Source organism: Centroberyx affinis, unplaced genomic scaffold (genome assembly GCF_046629955.1).
Source record: "Centroberyx affinis isolate AG114_WGS23_722 - 3 ecotype Tasmania unplaced genomic scaffold, CSIRO-AGI_Caff_v1 ptg001685l_1, whole genome shotgun sequence".
Classification (NCBI taxonomy): Eukaryota; Metazoa; Chordata; class Actinopteri; order Beryciformes; family Berycidae; genus Centroberyx; species Centroberyx affinis.
Window position 1 is genome coordinate 7,660 of NW_027280104.1, and position 27,341 is coordinate 35,000.

The 27,341-nt window shown below is 42.8% G+C and overlaps 1 protein-coding gene across 1 annotated transcript in view; it reads right to left on the reverse strand.

Annotated features, from left to right (window-relative positions):
• Positions 1-3,239: 3,239 nt before the first annotated feature.
• The window catches only part of map1ab (microtubule-associated protein 1Ab), a 67,565-nt gene continuing 43,463 nt past the window's right edge, over positions 3,240-27,341 (reverse strand). Inside the window, exons 3-8 of the mRNA XM_071528536.1 lie at positions 18,610-18,692; positions 18,048-18,185; positions 15,096-17,438; positions 5,129-15,026; positions 4,670-4,902; positions 3,240-3,395 (exon numbers count right to left, since the gene is read on the reverse strand). Coding sequence (XP_071384637.1) covers positions 3,240-3,395; positions 4,670-4,902; positions 5,129-15,026; positions 15,096-17,438; positions 18,048-18,185; positions 18,610-18,692 — 12,851 coding nt within the window. The remainder of the gene's footprint in view (positions 3,396-4,669; positions 4,903-5,128; positions 15,027-15,095; positions 17,439-18,047; positions 18,186-18,609; positions 18,693-27,341) is intronic.

Here is a 27,341-nt window from a genome sequence, read left to right on the forward strand (position 1 = left end):
ATCTATCAGTGATTTGAAGGTAAGGTGGGCCAGGCAGAGTAAATCGCAGCGAGGCTTTGGAAGATGAGGTATAAAGTACTGGAGCATTGTGAGTAAGTTCTACAGGGAAAGAAAATGGCACTGGTCCCAGGCTGGCACAAGGCGGCGATGGACTCGAGCCTTCTGCAGCCTTCCTCATTTCCATATTTTGAATCAGATTGAGGTAAAGAATTGATTGAAGATATACTGTGCAAGCAGGGCATCCTCCCCGCTTTTGGTTGGCAAGAACTTTCTATCAATCCATCCTCGTGGGTCGGGACATGGCACCAAGCTACGGCTCAAACGCGGTCCTTCCCGGAAATCCAAGCCCGCCCCGCCTGCCCAGCCTGGCCCATCCCTAGCCTCAACTCAGCCTGCCGAAATCAAACGCCCAGCCAACATGAGATGAGCTGTCACAGCAGAAATGCATAGAACAATTGCTGAGAGAAAAATGTAAACAGAAAGCAATCAGAATCGTGTTAGCTCTGCAGCGCAAATTTAGAGAAAGTAAACATGAAATCAGTTTTTAAAAATGGTATAGATATTGTATACATCTGCATGAACTGCAAATGTAAATCTGTATTCCTATAATTCAGATATAAATGAAGAAAATAAAACATGTCACTTTAGTTTACCATGTTGTCCTACTGTAAGTTTAACATGAACACATAAGCTACTCTGAGTCTGGCTGTGAACGGCATGACTGAGCCTCACCACTACATCATGTGACAAAGCAGGAAAACCTCTCGAACGCACAGAAAACTCCTCGCTGCACAACGATAGGAAACAAACTACGCTGCGTTACAAAAACAGCTCTTCAGTGTGTATCATATACTCAAACACACAAAACTACTTCTAGGACATTCCATAACTGCGTCCAGTACAATCATGTTCATTACCACATTCATGCTCATTCAATAAACATTATTCCGGGATTAAGTTTTATTACAATTAGATAAATTCCTGCAGTTCTTGCTGTCCCTCTCAAATAGCAAGGAACACCTTGTACATTATTTTACATGTACAGTGCTTTTGCGCTACCCAGCTTCGTAGCATGACCGTTTATTTGAATGGTAACACTAGCTCTCTGTGCTTCTCTGACTACAAACAGAGATCCGACTCCTAAACTCTCCTCCCTCGCCTCTGAAAAGTGCATTCCTATTTGGTGCAATACCTTGCTCTGAGACATTCATATTGGTTTGATACTTTTTCTCGGTGACATTTCAGAACATGGGATAAAAGCTTAACTGGATGATAACAATATTTTCAAAATGTAAATAATAGCTCTACGTGAACCATTTTGTGAGTACATTGGGTATGGGCACAGTATGAGACAAGCAACGTGTGTGTGCTGTATGAACTGGTTGGTCCTCTGTTTCAAAGTGGTATATTCAGTTTCTTTGATTTACCCTGGTTTCTGTTTCTTCAAAATGGCTGACACGTCCTTAAAATATCCCTCTCTCTGGCCCAGTACCACAACCTAAAAGGCACATGAAAACTGCCTTCTCCCTAACACACCTCATGTAGATTTTCGTTTTCTGAAAAATAACCCCGATAATAAATATGTATATTGCAATTCCCATTGGCATAACATTCAGTCACAAGGGGCGGACAACCTTCAATTGCTACATTTGTCAAAAGGTCACTGCCGTTTCCATCTCTCAGTGATATTGATGGAGACAGTGTAATGTAATTGAACAGGAGGAAATGGTAAAAATGTAATTCATCCTTTAAACATTCCTCTCAAATGCAAGACCAAACAAACAGCATTCGCCTCAGTATCATAATTTGCTGCGTCATCACAAAATATATCATTTATTTAACATAACCTCTATATTGATATAGAAATGTTTACCCTATATGTATACTTGAGTACATACAACCAACAAAGACCATGACAATGACTTAAGATATCCAAAGAACCATTACATCCAGCAGAGTTATGGTTAGTGTAGAAACATCATCCCTTTGCCTGGCGCCTACTGAATTAACGATCACTTGAGCATAGACACAGCCAAACGGTGTGGTAACCTATCTACACTACACTGCATTCCCCACTTGGAGGCTGGCTAAACAAATGATTAACCCTATGCAATTCTCTAACTGTTGGAGGAAAGAGTCCGAGCTAAAATGCAAGCATCATGCACCAGCTAAGCTGTGAAAGCCAAGAAGAAAGATTTCAGAGATGCTAGTTCTTGAAGAGTGGCAACTTCGGGCACCTCCTAAAACTTCACAACAAATGACGAGGAATGATCCTTTTCTACGTAACATCAATTTATGTCATTATTGAGTTAATCCAGACACTACTGTAGCGTGAGCACTGGCAGAACAGCACACAATGAGATCCTGTCTCTTTGTGTGCAGTGAGTTACAGCTCATGGGAAAGAAAGCCGCCAAATTAAGAAACAGAGAAAAAATACTAGCCATCTTAAAACACTGTGCATACAATCTAAAGATCAACAAGCAGTTCATCATTGATTAATTCAGGAGATATTTTGGAGAGAGTTAACTAACAAGGGTTTATGTTGAAAGTGTTTTGGCACTTGTTTTGGCCCTTTGGATTCAAAATTTGCCACTTTGCTTTGAAGGAGTATTTCATTTCTGAGTTTTTTTCCAAATTTTAATTTGAATGCAACCCTTGAGCCAATGGTGTGACAAGTACTCCCCACTAATGCTAAAGACAAATTGTGCCATTATGCATTTAATGCATTTTTGGGGAAATTATGTCCATTTGTCTGTTAGATGTGAGGCAAAGTATGCTGTTAAGTGTCATTATATCATTGTTGAAAATGTCTATTATCAAAGAGAAAGTGTTGTCTCTACATGACACACACTCATCCAATTTTTGCCACAATTATTAGTGCTAGTATAAGAAATGTGTTAGGGCAGACATTTGGGAAAAACCAGATTTCTCTGACTGTGTCCAAGCCATAATGTGACTTGTACAACTGAGTTCAGAAGGCAAACACAAAATTATGGTCTTATTTTCATGACAACCCCACTGTCACACAAACACTAACCCCATGTTTTGTCTTTGATTTCAGCTAACAGAATCTAGTATATTGAGGACTGCAGCAAATGCAATGGAGACCGGTATCATGAGAGAGCGAGAAGCTTTGAAGCAGCCGAGAGTACCGCACGCCCTCGCTGTACCTCCGGTGTGAACAGATGACAGGGAGGGGGAGGATGGGAGGGAGAAAGCACAGCAGGGCTTATGAAGCTCAGAACTCTATCTTGCAGGCAGGGAAGGACTCGTCCTGCATGACTACGGTGCTGCTGGAGGCCAGCACCATGATGTTGAGATCTTGCTGCTTCTCGTGGGTCTGCTGATACCAGTCCCTGGTCACCTCCGTGTCGTGGGTGGGGATCAGAGTCACCTGAAACGAGCAGAGAAAGAAATGGGAGGGGAGAGGGTTAGGTAGGGAGTGAAATAGAAAAGGGAATGGGTGGAGACAGAAAGATTTACAGAAATTTTATGGTAACCAAGTCTTGCCCAAGTTTCAAGTGGCAGACATGGAAATCAGTGTGCATAAAGTCACCATTATGGAACGGTAAATGCCACAGCTGGTTGAGTCATAAAAAAATTGATCACAATGTCCCTTGTAGGACACATTGGCAGATGTTGTAAAACTCCTTTTCAAACAGCTGTCAATGACAACTGGTTTGAATTTACAAAGGTTTTGGATGAGTGAATAAGGTGAATGAGCAGAGAGCTTGTAACTGACACAAGAATTAAATTACAGATACATAAGGCCCATCTGGGTACTTTTGGGGCACAGCTAAATCACTACCAATAGCTCCTGCAGATTTTTTGGCGGACCATCAAGTTCCACCTCATCCCAAAGGTGTTCTATTATTGTTCTATACTTCATGAAAGCATCTTGAGATGATGCATGCTTTCTGACACGGTGCATTAGCCTGCTGGAAGTATCCGTTTGACAAAGGTTATACTGTGGCTATGAAGGGATGTACCTGGACAAATTCTCATGCTGCCATCAGCATGTTGGCAGGGTGGCAGCAAGTAACCAGCAAAAAGTAACCAGGATTCATTGGAGCAGGCAAAGTATTTCCAGGAGTGGAAGGCGGCGTGGTTTTCTGCTGCTGTATCCCATGATCCAATTCAAGGTTCAATTAGATGTGTTCTGAGATGCCCTGTTGTACTGAGCTGGTATCTGTATATTTGTGGCTCGCCTGTAAGCTTTTACTTGTTGCCATTCTCCTCTGACCTCTCTCAACAACGAGGCATTTTCGCCTGCAGTTGCCTGCAGCTGACTGGATGTTTTGTTTATCACACCATTCTCGGTAAACTCTAGAGACTGTAGTGCACGAAAATCTCAGGAGGTCAAAGTAATTTAATTCACGCATCTTGCCCATTATAACATTTAGTGAAACAGCAACTTAACCTATAAACCCACTCTTTATATGCTTCATTTACACTCGCTGCCTGAAGGAGCGAGCTGCTTGCATTAACAGAGATGTGTACATAATAAACTGAGTGTATGAGTGTGTACCCCACACATGACATTTTCTAGTTATTCTTCTTCTCTGTATATGTATACTGACGACACAAACGTGGAGAGCATGACAACACATTTGCATGCAGAAAATATGAGAAATGGTGGCAAAGACAGGTGGAGAGCTAAGGAACTACCTGTAAATTGGAGCCCCATTGAGCTTTGCCCTCCAACAGGGCATCCAAGACTCCGCGGCTGGGCTCTCCACTGCCCGGGTCGTTCCCGCTCACCACGTAGTAAGAAGCCCGCACTCTTTTGAAGAACTCCTGGTCCACGTTCTTGGCACTGCAGTGGTTGGGCACATAGGCCAGGTCCACATAGATGGGTGGCCCAGGGGGAACGGCTGAACTAGTTTTCTGAGAGTTGTTACCTGGAACAGAACCAGGATATAAACCAGTGTTAGTGTCTAAGAAGGTGACTTAATTGGATAATATCTTTTCCAATGAGCAAATTATACTTTTAGATTTGATGTAATCTGATGTAAGGACAGTTTAAAGAAGCCCATAGCATTTAAAAATATGTTATTGTCATATGTAGGAAGTATATAAATATAGTATCACAATAGGACATAGAAAAGTCTCAAGATATTAACGCACCTGAACTGCTTTTGATACCATTGACCAAGCCTTTCCCAGGGTTGTGGATCTCACTCCTAGATCCTTGGGTCTCAGACATCTTGATCAGCCTGGAGCTTCTCTCCGTGTCCTTCCTCTTCAGAGAGGCTGAACGGGGTGAGGCAGAGTCCTTAGAGGTCTGCTTCACTGGAGTGGAGGATCTCTTCCTGACTTCCCCCTTCCGAGCAGGGGAAGCTGATTTGGGTTTGCCCTTTCTGAGGGCCTTGGTGGTCTTGTGCTCCTTCTTGAGAGGTTTCTCTGTGCTGCTATGGTCATTGAGAAGAGCCTCAGGGTCTACCATACAGACGTCCGGATGTGGAGGGTGGGGAAGAGGGTCCTTCATTGGGGTGGGAAGAGGGTCGTGAGTCTTCTGGGTTGACCGAGGTGATGAGGGATGGTGGCCCCCACCAGCTCCAGAAGCAGATAGTTTGTCCACCGGCAGATGTTCAGCATCTTCATCTGAGTCCAAATTTCCTTCGGCTGTTATGGATGGGCACTCCTCAGTTTCTGGAGGGACGTCAGAATCTGACTGCGAAGGCAACGATTCGCTTGCTGATGTTGGTGGTGTCTCTTCTCCAGCTAATGTCACAGCCAGCCCAGATGACATGGCACCAGGCAACTGCTGTGGCCCCTGTCCGGCATCTCCATGTTGACTCTGAGTATGGTGATGCCTCTGCTTGTGTGACCTCCTTTTCACAGAGTGTTGCTCACGATCGTCCTCATCCCCTTCCCGGGAGTGGTCACTATGTCCCTCCTCCTCACCCTCATCACTGGAGAGCTGATGGGGGCTGGGGTTGATGAAGGATGGAGAAAGTTCTCCTTTGCGATGTTTATATTCACAAGAGGAGTATCCTGGAGGGGAGAAAGAGGAGGAGGTGGCTCCTGTGTACAAGTCAGAGGGGCGTTCAGACTGTCCATCTGCTTTGCTAGATGCATCTGTTTGGTAGGTATCTTTTGTGGAGGATAGAGAGGTACCGTGGACAGTGGTCATCCATTCCATTGCTTCCATTGCTTCCTCATCTTCCTCATCATCATCATCATCACCATAACCTGGAGGAGGGGCACTTGGGCAGCCTTCAGGCCTCTGTAGGAGTTCCCAATCGGATATGCTACTCTTTCTCCTTACCTCCATTCTGTCTGGTGGCTTCTCCAACATTTTCTCCTCTACTCTTTCTGCCTCTCCCTCCTTCCCAGTTTCTACTCTTTCACTCGTCTTTGGATCAGCTGTAGCTTTCTTCTCCTCTCCTTTGCTGTCTTTACATGTCTCTTCCTCCAATTTCTTTTCCTCTATTTTCCCCTTGACTTCAATGTCTTCTTTAACAACCTCTGTCTTTTCATCTCTTTCTGTTGGTTCTTTTTGCTTAGGTTCTGAAACCTTGGCGTCCTCCTTCAGAAGTTTAATCTCCCCATCTTTCTTTTCCTCCTTAAACTCTAGCCTTTCCTCCTTTGTCTCTTTTTCCTCCTCTGTTTTGGACAGGTCTGTTATGGCACATGAGGTTTTGGTAGATCCACTGAGAACGTCTTTAGGGCTAACACACAATGGGGTAGCAGAGGTTGTCTGCTGTGTTGTTTTTGTCACCACTTCAGGCTGAGATACCATAGTAGTAGAGGTTATAGTAACTGTCTTTGTCTCTGTAGAGTGTATGGTGCTTTCTACTACATATGACTCTGAAACTGTCTCTTTTTGCTCAGCCACTGTGATGTTTTGACATTCAATACGACATGGTAGGGTACTGTCCTCCATGTCACATGTATCGGACTCCTCCTTGTTTTGTGCTGACCCTTGGGACCCTCTGTCAGAGGAGTCAGCCCTTTGCAGGGGAGAGACCTCAAAGAGAGCCCCTGATGTGGATAAACTCTCTGTTGGCTTTACTGGTTGGGTACTTTGTAGAAATGGTGCTGCAACTGAAGTCGTAAGCGTAGTTTCTAGTGCATAAAAACTATCAGAGCTCTGCTTCTTGTCCATTTCAGGGATTGTAGAACCATCATGTTCCACAATCTCTTTGGCAGTGGCAGACAAGACTGGAGATGGTAGTTTGGTCTCAAACTGACTAGGTAAAGACACTTCTGACAGACTAGAAGCAGTTGTTGCAGGTTTTGTAGTCACTTCCATGTACTCATCTGTCTGAAGCCCTCCAGAGCTTGAGCTTGTAGACTCTAAAACAGAAGGTGGCTTGTCTTTGACCAAAGGTACCTCAGAGTCCCGCCTAAGACTAGAGCTTGACATGAAAGTTTCTACTTCCTCTCCAAGCTGTTGGCTAGAAGGGACAGGAGCTGGGATAGGAGCTGAGGCTGATGAAGAGTAACTGTGTGATACAGAGGAGTATGTCAAGGAAGAGTATGTCATGGTGGTGTATGTGCAAGGTGATGAGGCAGCTTCCTCACGTTTTGTAGTGATATCTGGGGTTTGCCTCTCATCTGGACTTAGCGTCAGCCTTTCTACTTCAGTGTCTCCTTGTCTGTAACATTTATCATCACTTAACTTGGATAGTTGGGAGATGTCTGAGAGCACCAGGGTTTCTTCTTTCTTCTCTACTAGACTGTCCTCACTGTAAGAATGCTCAGATGACTCTGAGGGATATTCTCCAGATCCGCTCTGTCCGATATCGGCATAGCTGCCTGTTAGCAGCTGGGAGGCACTAGCTGTAGGCTTGGACAAAGACTCTGCATGGTCTGGAGGGCTGCTTGTCAAGCTGCTTGTGGCCATTGGTTCTTCTTTTGTCAAAAAGCTTGGTTCTGGTGATAGAGACACTTTGTGTTCATCTTCTTTCGACTTAAGCACTTCAGAGCAGGCGGCATCCTCAGAAGACGACAACTTTTTCAGAGGGGTGGGTTCAGTTGGTTCAGGTGACAAATGCTTAATGTCTGTGTCTTCCACTTTCTTTGTTTCAGGAAGCTTTGGGGAAGTGGTACCATCGGATGTAGTTAAACAGATTTCATCCATTTTGAGAGGACTTTCAGGTTCAGGTGACAGAGCCATTTTGTCTATATCCCCTATTTTTGTTTCAGAAAGTTTAGAAGTGGTGGCATCTGTAGATATACAGATTTCATCCATTTTTAGAGGACTTGGTTCTGGTGATGGCATCTTTTTGTCGACATCTTCACTCTTTGTCTCAGGAAGTTTGGATGTGGTTCTTTCATCAGCTGTAGCTTCATAAGTATCCTCCTTTTTGGGAGGCTTTGTTTCAGGAGATGGAGATTTTTCATCCAAGCCCTGCTTATCTGTCTCAATGACTTTGGAAGTGGATGCATCATCAGCTGTAGGTCTAGAGATTTTTTCTTCTTTAAGAGGGCTTGATTCAGGCGACTGAGTTTTTTTATTTGAGTCCTCTGTCTCTGTTAACCTAGCGGTGGTAGTATCATCAGAGCTACGTCTGCACATTTCTTTTTCGGATTGCTCTCTAGCACCTTTCTCCATATCCACATCACTGACCTCCTCTTCTTCTTCCTCCTCCTCTTCCTCATCCTCATCTTCATCTTCTTCCTCATCATCATTAAAATCTTCCCCCTCAACAAGTAACCTTTTATCTACCATGCTATCTTTTCTTTCTGGAAAGTCTAGCATAGATTTACAAGTGACAGAGCTGCTAATTTGACTATTGTCAGATGCAAGGACATTGTCATCTATTTGATGTCCTGAAAGTGTGGCAGCAGGGGCAGCCGTTGAATCACTGGCCGTTTCCTCTTTCTCACAAGGTGAAGCATGCTGTGGTAAAATGTCTTTCTCCGCTGGTGAGTACCGACCAGAGGGAGATCCCTCTCTTTCGGTATCAGATGTTTCCATCTTGTCTTTCACTGACTCAGCAGAAGATTTGTCCTTCTCTTTCTCTGTGGTTTTCTTCTCTGTGAAGTCTCCAAAAGGCATGGAAGTAGTTGAGGCTTGGGTGCCAAGGTCTGATTGGCTCCATGAAGGAGAGGGTGTTTCCTGTCTTAATGATATGTCTGATGCATGGATATCTATACTGGTAGAAACCTTATCTGTAACATCCTCTCCTGCAGCCCCTGTTTGAGGGGCTGATGAAGCGCTCCCCTTCATATCCTCTTTCTCTTTCTCTGATTTTTCAGGTTTGTCCTCTTTGAGACTGAAGGCATAAGAACAGGACTCAGCAGCTTGGGCCATTTTGTTGTCTTGCACATCTATGGATGTAAAGCTCTTTTCAACATAAGGTGTATCTGGTCTTCCTTCTCTCTCACTCTCTTCCTCTTGGCCTTTCTCTCTATCTTCAAATTTAGGGGAGGCACTTTGACTGTGATGGCTGCTTCTTTCACTCTCTGTAAGAGACACTGGGCTGTAGTCAACTCTACTGAAGGACAGTGGCTCTTCTTTGTATTGATCATCCAGGAGGAACATGGCTCCACCAGACTCTGTCTGGCTAGCTCTCCGGTTATCATCAATGCCAATGTCAGAGGCATGATCAAAACCTAGGGAAACCTCACTTTCTTCTCTGGAGTCTGAATCATGATCTTTTGGGATAGGCTTTTCATATGGCTCATACTTGGATGCGCCTAAGCTTTGCTTTTCCTCTTGTTGGCTTCCACTGGCCATCTCTTTCTCTGAGGGCATTTTGTCAACACCCTCCACTTTTGCACTGTCTGATTTTACAGCATCAGCATGGCCAGAAATGTTCTCAGAATCTTTATCCAACGTAAAATATGAACAAGGTTGTGATAATCCTGGAGAAGCCACCTCTCGTTCTCCTTCCATCTCCCTCTCTGCTTCCTTGCCTGGTTTCTCATCCTGCTTCGTCTTTTCTTCAAGAGTAAGTGCTGAGCTTGTCTGAGCTGGTATCTGTTTCTCTAGTTGGGGCGTTTCCTCCACACTGGATTGGCTCTCAGTGCTTGAAAGCGTGCAACTCATGGGTTGACTGTCAGTGCTTGATAATGTTGATAACGTATGCCTTTTATCAACGGAGTCTGACATTGGTTCCTCTTTAGAGATAGGGATATCAGGAGCTGGTTCTTCTTTAGAAATAACTCCACTAGAGGTTGGCTCCTCCTTTGATGTAGCAATAGTAAAGGATGGCTCTGGCATGGCAAGCGGTGCAGACGTGGTTTCAGTTGTCGTAACAGTCTTGTCTGCTTCAGGTAAAAGTCTGTATTCTTCTTTTCCCAACTCTTTGATGTCTTCATCAAGAGAGGGCTCCTGCATTGTAAGCGTAGGTATGGTCACTGTGGTCTTTTCAGTTGTAAGCTCTTTAGTTTGATCACTAGGCACCTTCTGTGAAGGCTGAGATGAGAGAAGGCCTGCAGAGGTGATGTCATGTTCTGATTTTCTAGGCTCCACTGACAAAGGTCTGGAGCCTGCTCCTCCCATACATATGTCCTCCTCCTCTTCTTCTTCCCTGTCTTCATCAGAGGACTGAACCAGAAATGCGGGCTTGTAATCTGACTTAGATGCCATCGCTGGTTCTCCTAATACTGTTTGTGCAGTTTGTTTGATGGCTTTGTCCAGGTCTTTCTCTTGTAATTCCTCTCTCTCCCATTTCTCCTCTTTGGTGTGGTCTACATCTTCATACTTTTCTTTCTCAGTCGTCTCATCTGTCTTTATATCAACAATATCCTTTTCTTTAAGCAGTTTTTCTTTAGCAGTTTCACCTTCATACTTTTCATCCTCCTCTTTCTTTATCTTTTCATCTTTGATATCTTCAGTCTCATAAGTGTATTCTTTTTCTTGTTCTTTCTCCATCTTCTGTTCTTTAGTCAATTCAGCAACATGGGTGTCATCTTTTTCTTTCTCAATCTTCTCTTCTTGACTGGTGATAACCTTTGCCTCTTTATCCTTACCTTGTTCTTTCTTCTCCTCCTCGGCGTGGTGGAGAGCTACACTAATGTCCTCTTCCAGTTTTTTCTTGTCTTCACTTGATACAATTGCAGAAGTATCTTCAAGGCTTTGCTGCACTTTCTGTACTTCCATAAGCTTACCATCAGAAGTGTCTTCATCTATATCCTTAGCAGCACCGGCCTCACAAATATGATCCTTTTCAGTCTTCTCCTCTTTCAAGGGCTCAGCCACAGGAATATCTACTTCTTTTTTATCATCTGTCTTGGTTTCAGGCTTAAAAGGATAATCTTCTGTCCCTTTTTCCTCTTCTTTGGTGCTATATGTTGGAGCGCACACCTCCTTCTCCGTCTCCTCTCTTAAAACAGACTCTGCACCACATACACCATCTTTAGGCTCTCCCTTCTCCACCTCTTTGATTGATTCAGGTTCATAACTGTCCTGTTTGACTTTATCTTCCATCTCATCCTTGATAGTTTCGACTTTATGCTCTTTCGCCTCCTTGGTATGCTCAACATGGACAGAGTCATCATCTGTTTCTTTTTCTTTTTTCTTGACATCCATTTCAATCTCTTTATCTTTCTTTTCATCTGTGCTTAATGTATAGTCAGTGGTGTCACCCTTTTCCAACTCTTTAGCCTCCTGCACCTTTATCTGTTTAATATCAGAAATATCACTTTTTTGCACCTCTTTGTCCTCTTTCTCTTCATCCTCCATAGCTTTGATAGGAGAAGTGCTATCTTTTACTGTCTCTTTTTCCTTCTGCTCCTTGGTGGAAATATCACTCTTTTCTATCTCTTTTTGCATTTCCTCTTCTTCATCCTTGATGTGTTTAATAACAGTAGTGTCATCTTTTGCTGTCTCTTTCTCCTCCTCCTTCTCCTCCTTGAGGGGTTTTACATCAGATGTTGTAACTTCATCCAACTCTACCTTCTTCTCTTCGTCTGTGATGAGTTTTAGACCAGAAATGGCTTTGCTCTCCTCCTCGATGGGTTTGACATCAGAAATATCATCCTTGCTTGTTATTATTGTATCTTTTTCCTCCTTGATGGATTCGACAGCAGCACTATGATCCTGAACTGTCACTTCCTCTTCCTTGGATGGTTTGACAGTTAAAGTATCCTCCTCACTCCCTGCTTTCTCCTTTCCCTCTTCTATTGTTGATTTGACAACACAAATATAATCTTTACTTTCTTCTTGCATGGTGGGTTTAGCAGCAAAAGTATCATCCTTAGTGCTAATTTCGTCTTCCTTGGTAAGTTTGACAGCAGAACTGACATCTTGCTCCTTTTCTACGTCCATGACTGGTTTCACGGCAGAAGTATCATCCGTAAATGTCTCTTTTGCCTCTACCTTGGTTGGTGTGACAGAAGAAGTATCTTCCTTGCATGTAAGTTTGATAGCAGAAATATCATCTTTACTTGCCTCTTGCTCCTTTTCGTCTCCTATGGTTGGTTTGACAGTAGAAGTGTCTTCCTTACTTGTCGTTATATCCTCCTCTACCTTGGTACCAGAAGTATCATCTTTACTTGTCTTTTCCTCCTTTTCTTCTTCCATGGTTGGTTTGACAGTGGAAATCTCATCTTTACTCATCATTATATCCTTTTCCTCCACCTTGGTAAGTGTGATAGTAGAGATAGCATCTTTACTCGTCTCTTGCTCCTTTTCTTCTTCCATGGTGGGTTTTTCTTTGGTGGGTTTAGCAATAGAGGTATCATCCATCTCTTTCTCTTTCTCCTGCTCATCCTTGATGGGCTTGGTACCAGACGTATCATCCTTTTCTATCTCCTTTTCCTCCTCCTGATCTTTCATGAGTTTGATATCAGAGGTTTCATCCTTTTCTGTCTCCTTTTTCTTCTCCTCTTTCTTCTCCTCCTCTTTAATGGGCTTAATAATGGGCAGATCATCCTTCTTTGCCTCTTTCTCCACTTCATCTTTAATGGGTTTGATATCAGTTGTATGGTCCTTTTCAATCTCCTTCTCCTCATCCTTGATACCTCCAATATCAAAAGTATCATCCTTTTCTGTCTCTTTCTTCTTCTCTTCCTCTTTAATATCAGACACATCATCCTTTTTCATCTCTTTCTCCTTCATGTCATCTTTGGGTTTGACATCAAAACCATCATCTTGTGTGGTATCTTCCTGCTTCTTCTCATCCTTGATTTGTTTGACATCAGAAATATCCTTCTCTTCTCCTTTGATAAGCTGGATATCAGGGGTATGGTCTTTTTCAATCTCTTTTTGCTCATCTTTAGTGAGTTTAATATCAGAAGTATCTTCCTTTTCTGTCTCTTTTTCCTTTTGCTCTTCTTTGACGGGCTTAATATCAGAGGTTCCATCCTTTTCTGCCTCTTTCTCAGTCTTCTCATCCTTGATGGGTTTTACATCAGAAGCATTATCCTGTGTGGTATCTTTCTGCTCATCCTTGATTTGTTTGACATCCGAAGTGCCATCCTTTGCTGCCTCTTTTTCCTCTTCCTCCTTGACGGCTTTAACTACAGATTTATCATCATGATCCTCATCATCATCTCCCTTGTCATCATCGTCATCCAGGAAACGACTTTCCCTCTCAGGCACTTTGGGTTCTTTCTCTTGACGGCCATCATCAACTTCTTCATCACTGTGTCCAGATAATACTCTCTCACTAGAAATGTCCTCGGTGAGAGAATCCTTCCCTAACATGGGTGTTTCAACTTTTCCCGTTACAGGTGCAGCAGCAAGAGGCATTGTCTCTTTTTGTTCATCTTCATCTTTTGGCACAGGTGAAGTGTCTTTTTCTGGCTCTTTCATCAGTGGAACCTCTTTTATGTCCTTCTCAAATTGTTTATCCAATGATGTTGAAGCTTCTACCTCATGCTGATCTTTCTGTTCGTCAACATCTTTCTGTGTTTTACTCTCTATTTCTGCTTCATCTTTCTTTTTATCTTTGTCTTCGGCTTTGGTGACGACATCAGGGACCTCCTCTTGTTTTTGTGGCTCCAATTCAGGGAAGCCCTTCATCTTCTCTTCCACTGGTGACTGACGAAGTGGAGAATGGGCTGCACTAGGAGGTCCAGACTGTGTAGGGGAGGCCATTTTCACAGTGCTATCATCCGGACTGAAGCAACGCTCTTCACTCTCTGAAGTTATTGAGTCTGATCCAAAAGGTTTGGTGGGCACAACAGATGAGATATCTTTTGGTGCAGCTGTATCTATATGCTCCTCTTCAACAGGTGGGTGGAGCGGTTTGGTATCCTGGATAGATGTTGAAACTGGAGACACTGAGCCAGCAAGCTTTTCAATATCTTTCTCTTTATCCTGAAATATTTGGGGTGAAGCATAGCCCTCTTGGAGTTTTTCAAGTGAAATGTCAACATTAGGAGTTTGGTCTTCATCTTCCTCTTCTTCTTCTTCCTCCTCTTCTTCATGAGCATCAGGAACCTTGGCCCCTGTCTTCACTTCAGCGACAGCAGGCTGCAAGTCATCAGATGGAGACTTGAAGCACTTGTCATCCTCTAAAGAGGAAGATGGTGAGATGGTCCCCGCAGAGTGTGGGTACTCTTTGCCGTGGGTGGCCTCAGTTGGGGTTGACAGGGGAACACTGTTTACAGTATCCATACCCAAAGAGCTTTTGCCTGTTTCTTCAGTCTGAGGTGCTGTGACAGATGCCACAGACTGATCTTCAGCAATAGAGGTGGGGAAGGAGGACAGTTTGTCATACTCTGTGATAGATGTAGCAGAGGACACGTGCTCTTCTTCTGCCAAAGGTGCAGCAATGATGTTGGTGAACACCGATACTTGCTCCTGTACACCTGGTATAAAACCTTTATCTGACATAGCTGCAGCTTGCATCTCCCTCATGCCGTGGATGTTTACAAACGAGCCTGTCTGATCTGGAACGGAGACATCATAGGCACCAACATCATACTGGAGGTGTGGTATCCTGTCCTCTGCCTCCTCGTGAATCTCCTCATCAGAGATGGTCTGTTCTGTCTCGGAGTAGCCAGGAATGGTCTCGTCTTGGATGTAGGAGACAGGTTCTGCTGCAGCGGCTCCTTGAGCTACTGAGGTTATGGGAGCTGTGGCCCCTCCCACATGTGACAGGTATCCTTCCTCATCTTCCTCGTCTTTGGCTGTAGTCACAAGTTCAGTGGCTTTGCTTTCCATGACCTCGGCCATTTGCTCTTCTGCAGCATCTTCAGGTTTGACTTTGATCTCTTCATCTGCTATTACATCTAAATCTTCTACCTCCTCCAGTTCAGCTTTTTCCACAGCCTCCTCTTCCTCTTCTTCCTCCTCCTCCTTGGATGGAGTCATTTTTAACTCCTCTTTTGTCTCAACCTTAGCCGAGAGATTTTCTGTTTTCTCCATTTCTTCCACTTCGTGTTTCCTGTCAAGCCCATTGTCTTTTGCCTCCTTCCATTTTGTTTCATCTTCCTCTTCTCCTATCCCCATATCCTCCTCTTCCTCTACTGTTTTCCTTTCAGCAGTTTGTGCCTCTTCCTCCTCCTCTTCCTCCTCTTCATCCTCAATGGCTGCTCCCTCATCCTCAAACTTTTCAGCCTCTTCTACCTCTAATTCCTCTTCCTTCTCTTGTGTTGACTCCTTCTCTTCATATTCAGCCTCAGCTTCAGCTTTCACTTCTGATACCTCCTTTTCAGGAGACTTTGTGCCAGGTGGAATTTCTGATATAGTTTCTTGTGCTTTCTCCTCCTCTTCAGTAAGGATTTGTGCTGTTGGCTCTGATGCAACCTCAGTACTGTCAGGTAGCTCTGAGGATACAGCTACAACTTCAGTTTGTTTCAATTCCTCAAACTCCTTGGTGAGGTCTTCTGGTGTGGAGGGAGCAGACAAGCCCTCAACAGCTCCATTCTCTACTGGTTCAGGCTGAGTAGTTTTGGGTGTTGGTTCCTCTGGTTTGGGTTCAGCAGGCTCTGCCTTGGCTGCTTTAACTTTGCCAGTCTTGGCTTTACTTGACACTTTAGCTTTATGTAGCGTCTTTCTGACCTCTGGTGTCAGGGGTTTTAGGTCAGGCTTTGTAATCTTTCTTAGCTCAGGTTTGGATGCGTCCTTCTTCTTGTCCTCCTTGGACTTGCCATCTTTCTTCTCATCTTTTTTAGCTGAGTCATCTTTCTTTACTTTCTTAATCTCTTTCTTTTCCTTGTCTTTTTTCTCATCCATTTTTGACGCCCTTTCCTTGGAGTGCTTTTTTAAGGATTTTTCTTTCAGGAGTTTTTTCTTTTCTGGCACGTCAGTCTTGGATTTTAGAGTCTTGGTAGTCTTTTTCTCCTCCTTTTTCTCTAACTTATTTTCCTTTACAGAGTCACTCTTTGCCTCTGTGGCAGCTGACACATCATCTTGTCCATCGATTTCTTTCTTTGAGGCCTTTGCAGTAGTCTTGGGAGAGGATTTGAGGCTTTCTTTGCTATCTGTTCTTTGTTTTAACTTTGTCTGTTTTATGACGGAGGGAGGAGCTCCTGAAGCAATGTCCTTTTGTGTGGCTACAGGATAGCGCAAGAAGTCAAGGTGCTTTAATTTTTCTAGCCCCTCTAGGATCTTGTTTTGTGGTGCATTCCCAGGGAACAGCACCCTGACGATCTTTTCTGCAGGGTTGGCAGGGAGCCAAACAACTAAGGCTGTAACTGATGTCAGGTAGGGCACAGATATTTCTCCTTCTTTCCCATTAGGGAGCACAATACCAGTTTTGGCCTTGCTGTTGCCGGCCCACTTTTGCATTAAAAACTGCATCTCTTTACTGTCTTTTACAGGGTTCAGAACATACATGTCTAGTCTGCCCACTCCCATCTTGTGGAACAGGGTGATGGGCTCAATAGTGTTGCTGACCACTCGAAAGAGAGGCTCCGGCTTGATTCCCAGTTTGTTAAGGTACTGCAATGTGAGTGAGGCCTCTTCAATGCTGCGTTTGACTTTGAGATTTGATTCTGGCATACGGAGCTTCTCCGGTACATTGAAGAACACCACACCCAGCTCTGGAGATATCAGGTTCTTCATCCAGTCGCTGTAGTTGGTGGAGCCTTGGGACTGCTCCTCTTCCTGTTCTGCTATCTTCCTCTGAAGAAGCCCATTGATGCCTGGTAGATTGTCAGCGCCGATGTGTGTGAGTAGAATCGAGTCAATGCGGTCCAAGTGACGGACCAGCTTCCAGAAGCAGGATCTTCGTTCTGAGCCTCCATCCACCAAGATGTTGAAGCCATTCACAGCAAAGAGAGCGGAGTCTCCCCTCCCACCGGGAAAGATATAGCAACATGGCTTGGACAGTTTCAGGAAGCCTCCGGACGTGGGTGGCTCCAGGAGGTCGAACGGCGAAGGGACGTCAACCGTCTCGGAGATGTACTCCGTGAACTCGGTGACGCCCTCCATCTTAGAGAGCACAGGCTCAGGGTTTAGTTTGTATTCCAGGAACTCCCGTAGGTGCTGCTGCTGTCCCAGGGAGCTCCAGCCCACCTCCCCGCGGCAGGACACAGTAAGTGTTGCCTGCTGCTTGGGGGCTGCGGTGCCCAGTAACTCACTGACCTGCAGGGGGGAACACACCCAGACACATCATGGTCAGTGATGATGTATAGATGTGATGTAACTAACCCAATGTCTGGTGTCAAGGCTTACAAAATAATGGAATAAAAAAGGAAACAGGAACAGGTAAATCACGATATAAAGGGAATGTATAGGGATATGTTTATTATGTTAACGTTTATTTGTTGTTTGATTAACACTGCAGAAAATAGGTGTCTAGTTGGACTACAAGTATATAAAACACTCAAACTGTGCAATATATTCACAGAAATTAATGATCAAGTTCAATTGTAAAGGGAGGAGGTTGGGCCTGAACGCTCTCCTCATTTGTCTTCTTTTGAGCAGGCCAATTCTCTTTTGTGCATGCCAGTAACAATATGTTACACATTTTGAGTCTTTATATGTATTTCTAGCCAAATTGGGCTCTTTTTATCTAGAGGCACCATTAAATGAGATCCTAAAATGTATCAAAGTGTGTACCTCCCCTTTTATAATCAACATTAAACCATTCACATACATGTAATCTATGCATTTATAACTTTCATAAAATATGAAAAAAAAACATTTTAACAAAATATTGCGGAATATAAGAAGAGAGTAGATTTGACTTACCCCAGGATCAGCAAAGATTCGTGAAAAAGTCTGGTAAGTGAAAACCCCAGTTTGAAGAAGAAGGTCACCGTGATCTGAGCTCTGGCCACTCAAGACCAGAAGCTTGTTTCCTGCTGAGTCTGTGACTAGAGACTGGATCTGGGACAGAGAGAGAGAGAGAGAGAGAGAGAGAGAGAGAAAGAGAGGGAGGGAGAGAGAAATAGAGGGGAGTTAAAGGAGAGACAACAGTGACATCAATGATAAAGAAAGAGGCACTTCAGCTGCGTCAAGATTGTCAAGATTTACTGATTTCATTAAAAGAATATGGGAAATTCAAATTGAAAACAGATAAAATTCCACCAGTCTTTCTAAAATACCCTCGCCAAAAGGGAAGGAGGAGAATCGGTGATCAAGTCTGATAGGGAATTGACGGGTCAGTGTCAGTCAGCGGGGATGTAGCGGAGGGTAACCCCACCTAAACCCAGTTTACCCATCTTTATATTTACCACTACTGTACATCACCGTCAGTAAGCATATACGCAACCAGCATGCTACTTCACAATATCTGTTTTTTCAACCTTACCTCTGATCCAACTGTATCCTCTGAGGGATTGACAAGGACCACAGTCTCTAGGACATCACTTCTGTGGTGGAGAGTCCTTTGTCCTGCAGCAGAAGATTCAAAGAATAGCATGAGCATATTGTGTAAACATTTTGCTTTGAAGTGTGAGATCCAAATCCATCTAGACACAAAGGTTGGCCCAGGTCAGCGAGTTGAGGAGCGACCAAGACTGTTGCCAGACGCTCAGCGCTCTGACTCGAAGACATCCTGCTGGACAGCGTCCAGGGTTGATCTGGAAAACCTCTTTGAGTCAGGGAGATTTACTATACTGCATTCTGCGTCGTATGTGGGGCAATCACTATATAGAGACAGGCAACCCACTTGTGCATCAACGCAAGAACAAAAGTTGGAATAGGAAATAGGTCACTGATGTCTGTTGGCTGCAGTCTGAAATTAAAGCTATGAGCTTGGAATAGGGCTTCTTAGAACAGACAAAGTATTGGAAATTAGGCAATGTGAGAGCCTGAGGTAATAGCTTTCCATTATTTGACCTCAAAACAGCATATGACCATAGATAGAATATGCTATTTACAACCCAAGTTACTATCAGATTTTTTTATTTTCACATTGCAGAACAATTCTATGCACAACTAAAGACAGACACAAGAGAAATATAACAAAATGCACCAGATTACCAGGTCAACATAATGCCATATATCCTTATGCATATTCAACAGAATTATGCATCAGCAGTTTGATCCATTTAGAGGTGACGGTAAGCTTTTAATTCCCTTTTGTTTCAGCACGAATGCAGCATCTAATAATAGAGAGGTCTAATAATATGGCGATCTCAGTGACTCCACCATCCACTGGGATCTTGAATGCTTCCCCTGAGTTTGCGGTGCTGTGACATTTTTTTTTTAGCATCTGCGCTGTCAACATCTGTTTTCTGTGAAAGACCTCTGTGAAGCAAATGACTCTCAGCCGAGATATCAACAGATACACATGAGCGGTTGAAATAAAATCCATATTGAAAGTGATGTGATTTCATTTGATACATTAAAGCAAAAAAAAAAAGAAAAAAGAGAAGAGCTGTTGCCGGAATGATTCAGCCTTTATGCAAATAAGGTGATCAGTGCAGCACTTGTGAGCCCAGATCATCTTTCATCGTGTGGCTGCAGTGTGTCATTTGACTCAGAGGAACGAGCTTTGAATAATTAGTTGTTGTATTGCAGAACAGTTACATTACAGACAATGATCGTGGTGATAAATCTTGCTTTTATCTTAAAAAAAATTATACTGTATGTTTTCAACGCTGATAACAAAGCAGGAGCTGAATTGAATACTTATATATTCTACAGCGAGTTCCTCTTGTTCAGCACGATAACCACAAGACTTAAAGTGATAATCTGTGACATTTTCAAATAATTAAATGCCTGTTTTGCTACTTTCTATCACCGATTGATACTGTATAACACAATCATGATTCCACCTAAACCCAGCTCATGAAAGATTTTACATTTGCTGCTCTTTACTAGGAAAAATCCTTTCCTGGGAAAAAGCGCCACCTACAGAAACTCAAACCCATACTGTTTGATTGACAGGTGATCTCTGGGAAGTTCAGTGCAGAAACACCACAGCAATGACCAATGACCACCAAAAAAAAAAAAAACAATGTCAGAAAGCACAACAAACGGAGAAATAAGATGAAAATGCCAGAGAGAATACAAGCAATGCTTATAAGAAACACAGCCATTACAGTGAATGTAGATCCAGGTTACAGCATATAAACTGACTGTATCAAACACTTTAAACATTCAGAGAACATCACTGACGCAGGCCGGAGGATGTGGCTCCCTCAATTGACGTTGCCATGGCAACGGACTGACATTCATATTACACTGACCTACCCTGTGTTGTGTTTTTTCTTGTTTTTTTTCTGGCAGACGCATTGCAGCCTTACCGTCGCTACTGTCAAATAAAAAAACAAAAAAAGGGGGGAAACTGAGTCGACTGACCGCTGCGTGGAGCGAGCGAGGTGCAGTGACTGAAAGACAAGACAGCGCCGTTCACAAGAGCATGCTGGGACAGCAGCTGGGAAGAGTTCAAACACCTCAGCAGATCTGCCCACAGACTCGTCCGGTTTCACAACGCCATGACTAAGCGGTGTGAGGGTGAGGGATGATTTGCAAGTTCGCTTTGATATTTCCGGCGCCGGGAAAAGAGACGCTCACTCACATCACAACGCTGGGGCAACATCATCATCATCGATAGAAACACCGGGGGGGAAATACACAAACCGCGGCGTCATTTAACTACGGTATGAATTTGTAATTTCACCATCAGGGGTAAGAGCGAGGAAGGAGCGAGGCCCAGAGGGACAGCGTGTCCCTTTGCCCCGCTGATGTGCTTTCTCAGGTGAAAGAGAGGACAAGAGAGACTGCATTAGCTGCTGTTCCTCGCTGCCTGCAGGCTGACGGCTCGCTGACACTGCAGACTGGTACAATGTGATACTACAACAAACAACAAAGACTCCTAAGTCAGTCTGTCAAGTCAGTTGCTCCCCGCCGGGGGGTCAGAGAGCGACGACACCGCCGAGCGTCTGAGCGGACCGGAGTTCTCCGAGATCAGGTTCACTTTAATCCACAAATACAGCTACATGCTCAGCTCAGTTTGTGAAGGTGACACTGGTGCAGAGACGAGTTAAAGGTCCTGTAATATTCGGTTTCCATGATTTTGCTTTCAAATGTACTATGAATTATGTTTTTCCGTGATGTTTTGCAAATAAACATCACCTTACAAAGGGGAGACTAAGTCCTCACAGGTGGAAAAGTCACAATACTGGACCCTGATTGGCAACTCTCCTCTAATTCACATGAGGTCGGTGGGGGGGGTGGTCAGTTCAAATGCTAAGAACTTGCCTAATTGGTTGTGCAATTATTTAATCAAGACCAGTTGTGATGGGTTGTCTGGAGTTAGTCTGGAACTGTCTGTATGGATTCTTGAAAGCGCTATAACTATTACAGGGCCCCTTTAAAGTGTTATATAGCACATACTGATTCACTGATACATCAAGGTACTTTATGTTACATACTGTATAGAAATTCAACATTTTTGTGCAATATTATCTGTCTTGGATTTCAAACATCGGGTCTTGTATGTATAATATTTTCAGATTTAGGAGTTCTGATCTGAAAAAAAGTTCTTTTGTTTTTGTTTTTTTATTTGCTCGTATAATCTGACGAGTGATTTTAAATCAGTATTCCATTTTACAATTACTTTTCACATCTTTGAAGCTATACGCACTGATGCTGCAACGATAAAACCAATATTTTGGTTTTGTCTATTTCCACTTAGCATTTTGAAATAATAATAGGAGTTGTATGTGGTTTTGCATGTAATAGACTGAAGAGCCACCTCCAGATAATCAGTTGAAAGGAACAATCCAGTCCTCACACTGCTGAGTCAATTGGACAGAGAATTGCCAGATAATCCATACTGTGATATAACTTTCTGTAATTCTGTAATCCTCTTCTGCCCCGACATGAGTTTGCAGTAAAGGCCTGATACAGTTCTGCTGAGAATATCAGAAGAGCTACCAGTCTATACTGACAGAGGACAGGGCAGGTAAACTCAGAGATGAACACTATCTGCATGATTCAGATGGCAATTAAGCGAACCGCCTCCACAACCGACTGAGCCACACACATTTCAGTTCAACCAGTGCACCAGCAGGTGCAAGGAGGATTTATGTACAATAGTTGTAGGCAAGTTAAGGTTAGGCCGCTGCGTTTAGTCATCCCTCCCACTGAGGTGATGGAAAGATCAGTCATAGATTGTTTACATTTTTCCGTTCGTGCCACTGAGTCTATTTTATCCTTTATCATGTTTGCTTTTCATTGGGACTTTGGGCAAGGATGATGGTGCAATACTCTGTTAAAAAAAAAAAAGATGTGTCACCGTCAGCAGAGGTGGGTGTCTAGTTTGGGACAGCCCACATTTGTGTTACTTTTCACAATAACACATCTTAACATATGCTGTCTCAATATGTGTTGCCATTAATTTACATAGCGACACATACTGTTGAGCAGTGTACTGGTGTCATTATTCATAAAAATCATGTCCTCAACCCAAATGCACCTCAGGCCTCAATATTTGGCTGCAGCACAAACCAATCAATTTGCTTGTCATTTGCTTGTCATCTCTTATTTATGATATGTATTCATAAACATGTAATAATATTTAAAAACATCCCAAAAAGACATTTGAAGACAACACACAAGTTTCTTTTGTTTTGTTAATTTATATTAACTGTAGCCTGCTTTTCATATTTTTCTTATCAGTATAATAAGTTGCACATTTGATTATCCTTCAAGGTAGCAGGATAATTCTCTGCAAAAAAAAAACAAATTCAAAAGAAAATTCTCTCTAAACTGGAGCTCTAATGTGCTTTGCATAACTGCTGCATTCAACAAGCCAACATCACCGCTCTTCAAACAATTTTCATATCTATTTGGGGCACTGACAAAATGTCAAATTAATGTGTAGGCAAGCTAATTCCACGGTATGAGTAATCAGAGAAATATTTTCCTTTCATTCAATAAATGCTCAACTTAAAGGAGGGTTTCAAATGTGCAAGACTGATGGATTTTTCAATGACTTAAGTCAAGTTGGAATCGACTTATCTGCAGTGTGTTAGACAGACACACCTTCGTTACACAGATCTCCACCTCCGAGGAGTCCACACCCCGGCCTTTTGCTGGAGTCAGTGGAGGAGTGTGTATGCATGAAAAAACTAAATTAAGCATCACTATACTTTTCTAATTCCACTACACGGCGCTCAGAAGAAAGGTCTGAATCGAGCTTTATAAAAGACATCAACAGAAGAAGCCTCCAAAGCTCATCCAGTATTACTTTCATGTCTAATCCACACATACAGGAGGGCGGTGGTAACAATAATATAAGTTTCAGGCAATTTTTTTTTCTTATTTTTCAGCATTTAACAGATTGACTGCAGCAGAACAGTGTATAGGTTATCCTGTTACACTGTAAAAAAAAAAAAAAAAAAAAATGTCCATCTTAGTCTCATATTCAGCCTTCAAATCTTTTTTTTTCTTAAAACAAGAAAAATGTAGCTCTATTTGTTTCAGGATTTTTCTAGAAATTAGTGTCAGTATCTTGAAACAAGTCATAATAAGGCTGCACTACTATCAAAAAAATGACACTTGACTTGAAAATTCTTGAAACAAGTTGATTTGTATTGGAAACAAGTAAAATTATCTCAACCCCATTGGCAGATTTTTTTTAACTTGTTTTAAGAAAATTAAAATTAAAGGACTCAATAATAGACAAAATGATGGAAATTTTTTGTAGTGTAACTAACACACAGTGAGTGTGCAGAAGTTACACCACAGCTAAGAAAAACAGTGTGCTGTTCATTACAAACATCCATCATCGTCCCACAGGAGGACGGCGCATTACTGATTGCAACAAACGCTCTTATAACCCGGTGCTGCGTACAGTGTGATAAATAAAGAGGCTGTTATTGAAAATTACAACCCAGCGATGTGAGTCAGCCTTCGGGGTCTGCGGCATCCACCGAGATACAAGCGGTGCGAAGCGAAGGCCTCCTCGGGCGGGCCAGCGTCTGTTCCTCAGCTTAAACGTGTTTGTTTAAATAGCCCTTTTGAAGAGCGCGAATGTTCAGCCAAGTTGCCCTCATCTATTCATCCCTCTGGCTCTCCTCCGCTGGCACGCCACACAGAGGGAGAGAGAGAGAGAGCATCGTCCCATCATCAGGAGAGACGTCTAACCAAAGGCGTTTGGAGAACGCGTCGCTCATAAAGAACCTGACGAGACGCGAGAAAAATGTTCGCAGTGGCTGAATTCCTGCTTACGCAACCCGAGAGTATATATCGCTCCCGTTTCTGCAAAGGGTTTATTTCTCTCCGCTGCTTTCTGTGTCAGCTAAATAAATCTTAAGTAGTCTTAGCATCTCATCGTGTCGGTTGCCTCTCTCTAGCTCGGTAATGTGCCGGCGATGCTGGAGATCAAAGCGGTGCATGCTGTTATTAGCGTATCATTGTGTGCGCCCGTGGTGCGGTGATGCATTTCTGCACCTCATTGTGTCCAAAACAAAAGACATGGTGACTGATTTTAGGAAAAATACGCCTACCTCCATCTGCAACTAGATGCTGAGACTTAAAAAGTATTTGGCAACAATCACTAAGTGTGAAGTCAATTTTGATTCTGACACTATCTGTAAGGAGAGTAAACAGACTCTCCCAGTCATTCAATCTACTAGACTTTCCATTGATTAATTTAATGTGTCATTATTCATCTGTTTTATCTCTTTATTTATTGTGCTTATGTATTGTATTTCATGCCATGGTACAAGCCAATTTTCCTATTAAGGACAGTAGAAGTCTTAACTTTGGAGCCTACCATTTTTTATGGTATCATCAAGTGTTTTATATCCCCAAAATCAGCACAACCTCTGCCAACCAGCGATGTCACCCAATAAGCTGTACTATACTGTAAAATATAACAAATAAGGTAATAAATGTAGAAAAGCACAAAACTTGGATATAGAATGTCTTCATTTTTTATCAAAAAAACACACAAAAGTAAACCAAAGAAGAAGATTTTAAACACAGAAATGTGCCACAATTGTTTTGAACTGTTTCCTTTAGTCCCTTCTTCAAATATAGGTTCTTTTTTGAGGTCTGAACAACAGGCGTTTTTTGCCCTAGAACCCTAAAACTAACCAAACCGCTAGCTGTATCATGGCAGTTCAACTTGAACTTGAGCATAAACTTTTGTCTTTTTCCTGGCATGAGGCCTGACGTCTGCATTTGGTATAAACCCACACACAATTCTTTACAAATCGACAAACAATCCAAAGACACGTTCAATAATGCATAATTCACAAAGGGCACCGGGGCAAACCATGAGCACACATCTTCAACGATCCATTTTCTTGACAGAAATAACTTTAGTGGCAACGCAGACGCTGGATTACTTCTGCCCCGCTTCTGTCGGTTGACTTAAGAATCTCGGGAGATGAACTCTTCACTCCCTCTCAATCCTCGCCCGACTCTGTTCATAACTAGAGGAAGGAAGGTCATTTTTCAGACAGAACTCAGTGTTGCTCCTCATCCCAGCTCTTCCTCAGCTGACCTGCTTGATATAAATATCCGTGTCTGAACTCCCAAAACGAGAACGCTCTGTTAAAAGGCGACTAAAACGGAGCACTGATCGACCGAGGCCCAGCCACTGCACTGCTCCAGATAGCATGTTCCACATTTACAGCAGCGCGGGGGAGCGAGAGGAGGGTTCAAGGAATTTAAAGACAACAGGTACAAAATTTCAAGTAATAGCTAGGACTTGGGACACAGACTCAGACGCAGTTTAGTGTGTACAGTAATCGCACTGAATCAAACTTTGGGGTTGGGGTCAATTCACTTTCATTCAAGTTCAGGAAGTTGATTTTTGTCAAAATTCAAAGTCTGGAAATCTACTCCCGTAAAATGGTTCTTATATCTATGTATAGAAGAAATAACTAGGAAAGAAGGCACGGAATGATGATGATGTGATGAGTGTTTTGGAGCTTAGGATGAGTGAGTTGCCAGTGTATCATACAATGCGACAGAGCTGAAAGTGATTTTAGTACCATGGACAGCTCCTCTCTCAAATATACAAGTCATAAATCCAGTGCCAGAGAGACAGGGAATAGCTGACATCCTGTTCTAAATATAAAACAGACAAGCTCTGCGGTAGACGATAGTCAGCCGTAATGACACCCGCCAAAAGCACATTCATAAATACAAGGGCAAAGCCTTCAAGGTTGCTATGATGCAAATATTTAGTCTAGATCATTACAAACAACTGCAAAACAGCTAAATAGCCTGTTGATGTAGCTCTAGTGTTGTTTTCGGCTAAAAGTTCAAAACCAAATGAGATGAAGCTAAGTAATGAGCAAGTTAACGAAGTTGAACTGACTTCATCTTCTCAAACACGTCAGAGCAACAAAGGTTGAATGAAGCAGACATCAAAAAATTGTTATCCCGTTCCTAATCTCATTTGCCTAATGTGAGCTCATTCCCATCCTAGGACTGACTTCTATTGTCTAAGCTTACTGATAAAGTGGTGTGAAGTGGGCTGGAAAATTAAAGGAGCGAGCGGGGACCAGGCAACAGCCTCCATGCCAATTTAAGCACCGCATCTTCACCCATCACTAAAGTCATGCATCAAAACTACTAAGTCCAGCCATTTATTTACGGCTAAGAGCATCAAATGGTTGCTGAGTCACTGTTGCAGTCTGCAGCACAGACCTAAAACTCCTCCACAGGTCCTGCAACTAAACATATGCTGAATTATTCCTACATTTCTACTGTTATCAATTATGATGTGGAGTTATACTGAAATGAGACATGGGAGGCATACTGATGGAACATAACTATTACAGTTACTGGAAAGACATATTTCACTGTTTGTCCTCACTAAAGCGGAGATATCGACCTTAAACTCAAATGCATACCATGTTTTTTCCTTTTTGCCGTGTTATGCCACACCCACTATTCCTTTGTTCAACTCTTATTACGTAAGCCAATCTTATTTAACTAGGCCTGCTGACTGAGCAAATACTCTTATATAACTTCTTGTGTTCCATTTAGGGCTGCAACTAATGATTATTTTTAGTATTGATTAATATATCAATATATATAGATATCAGTATTTTTTTCTATTAATCG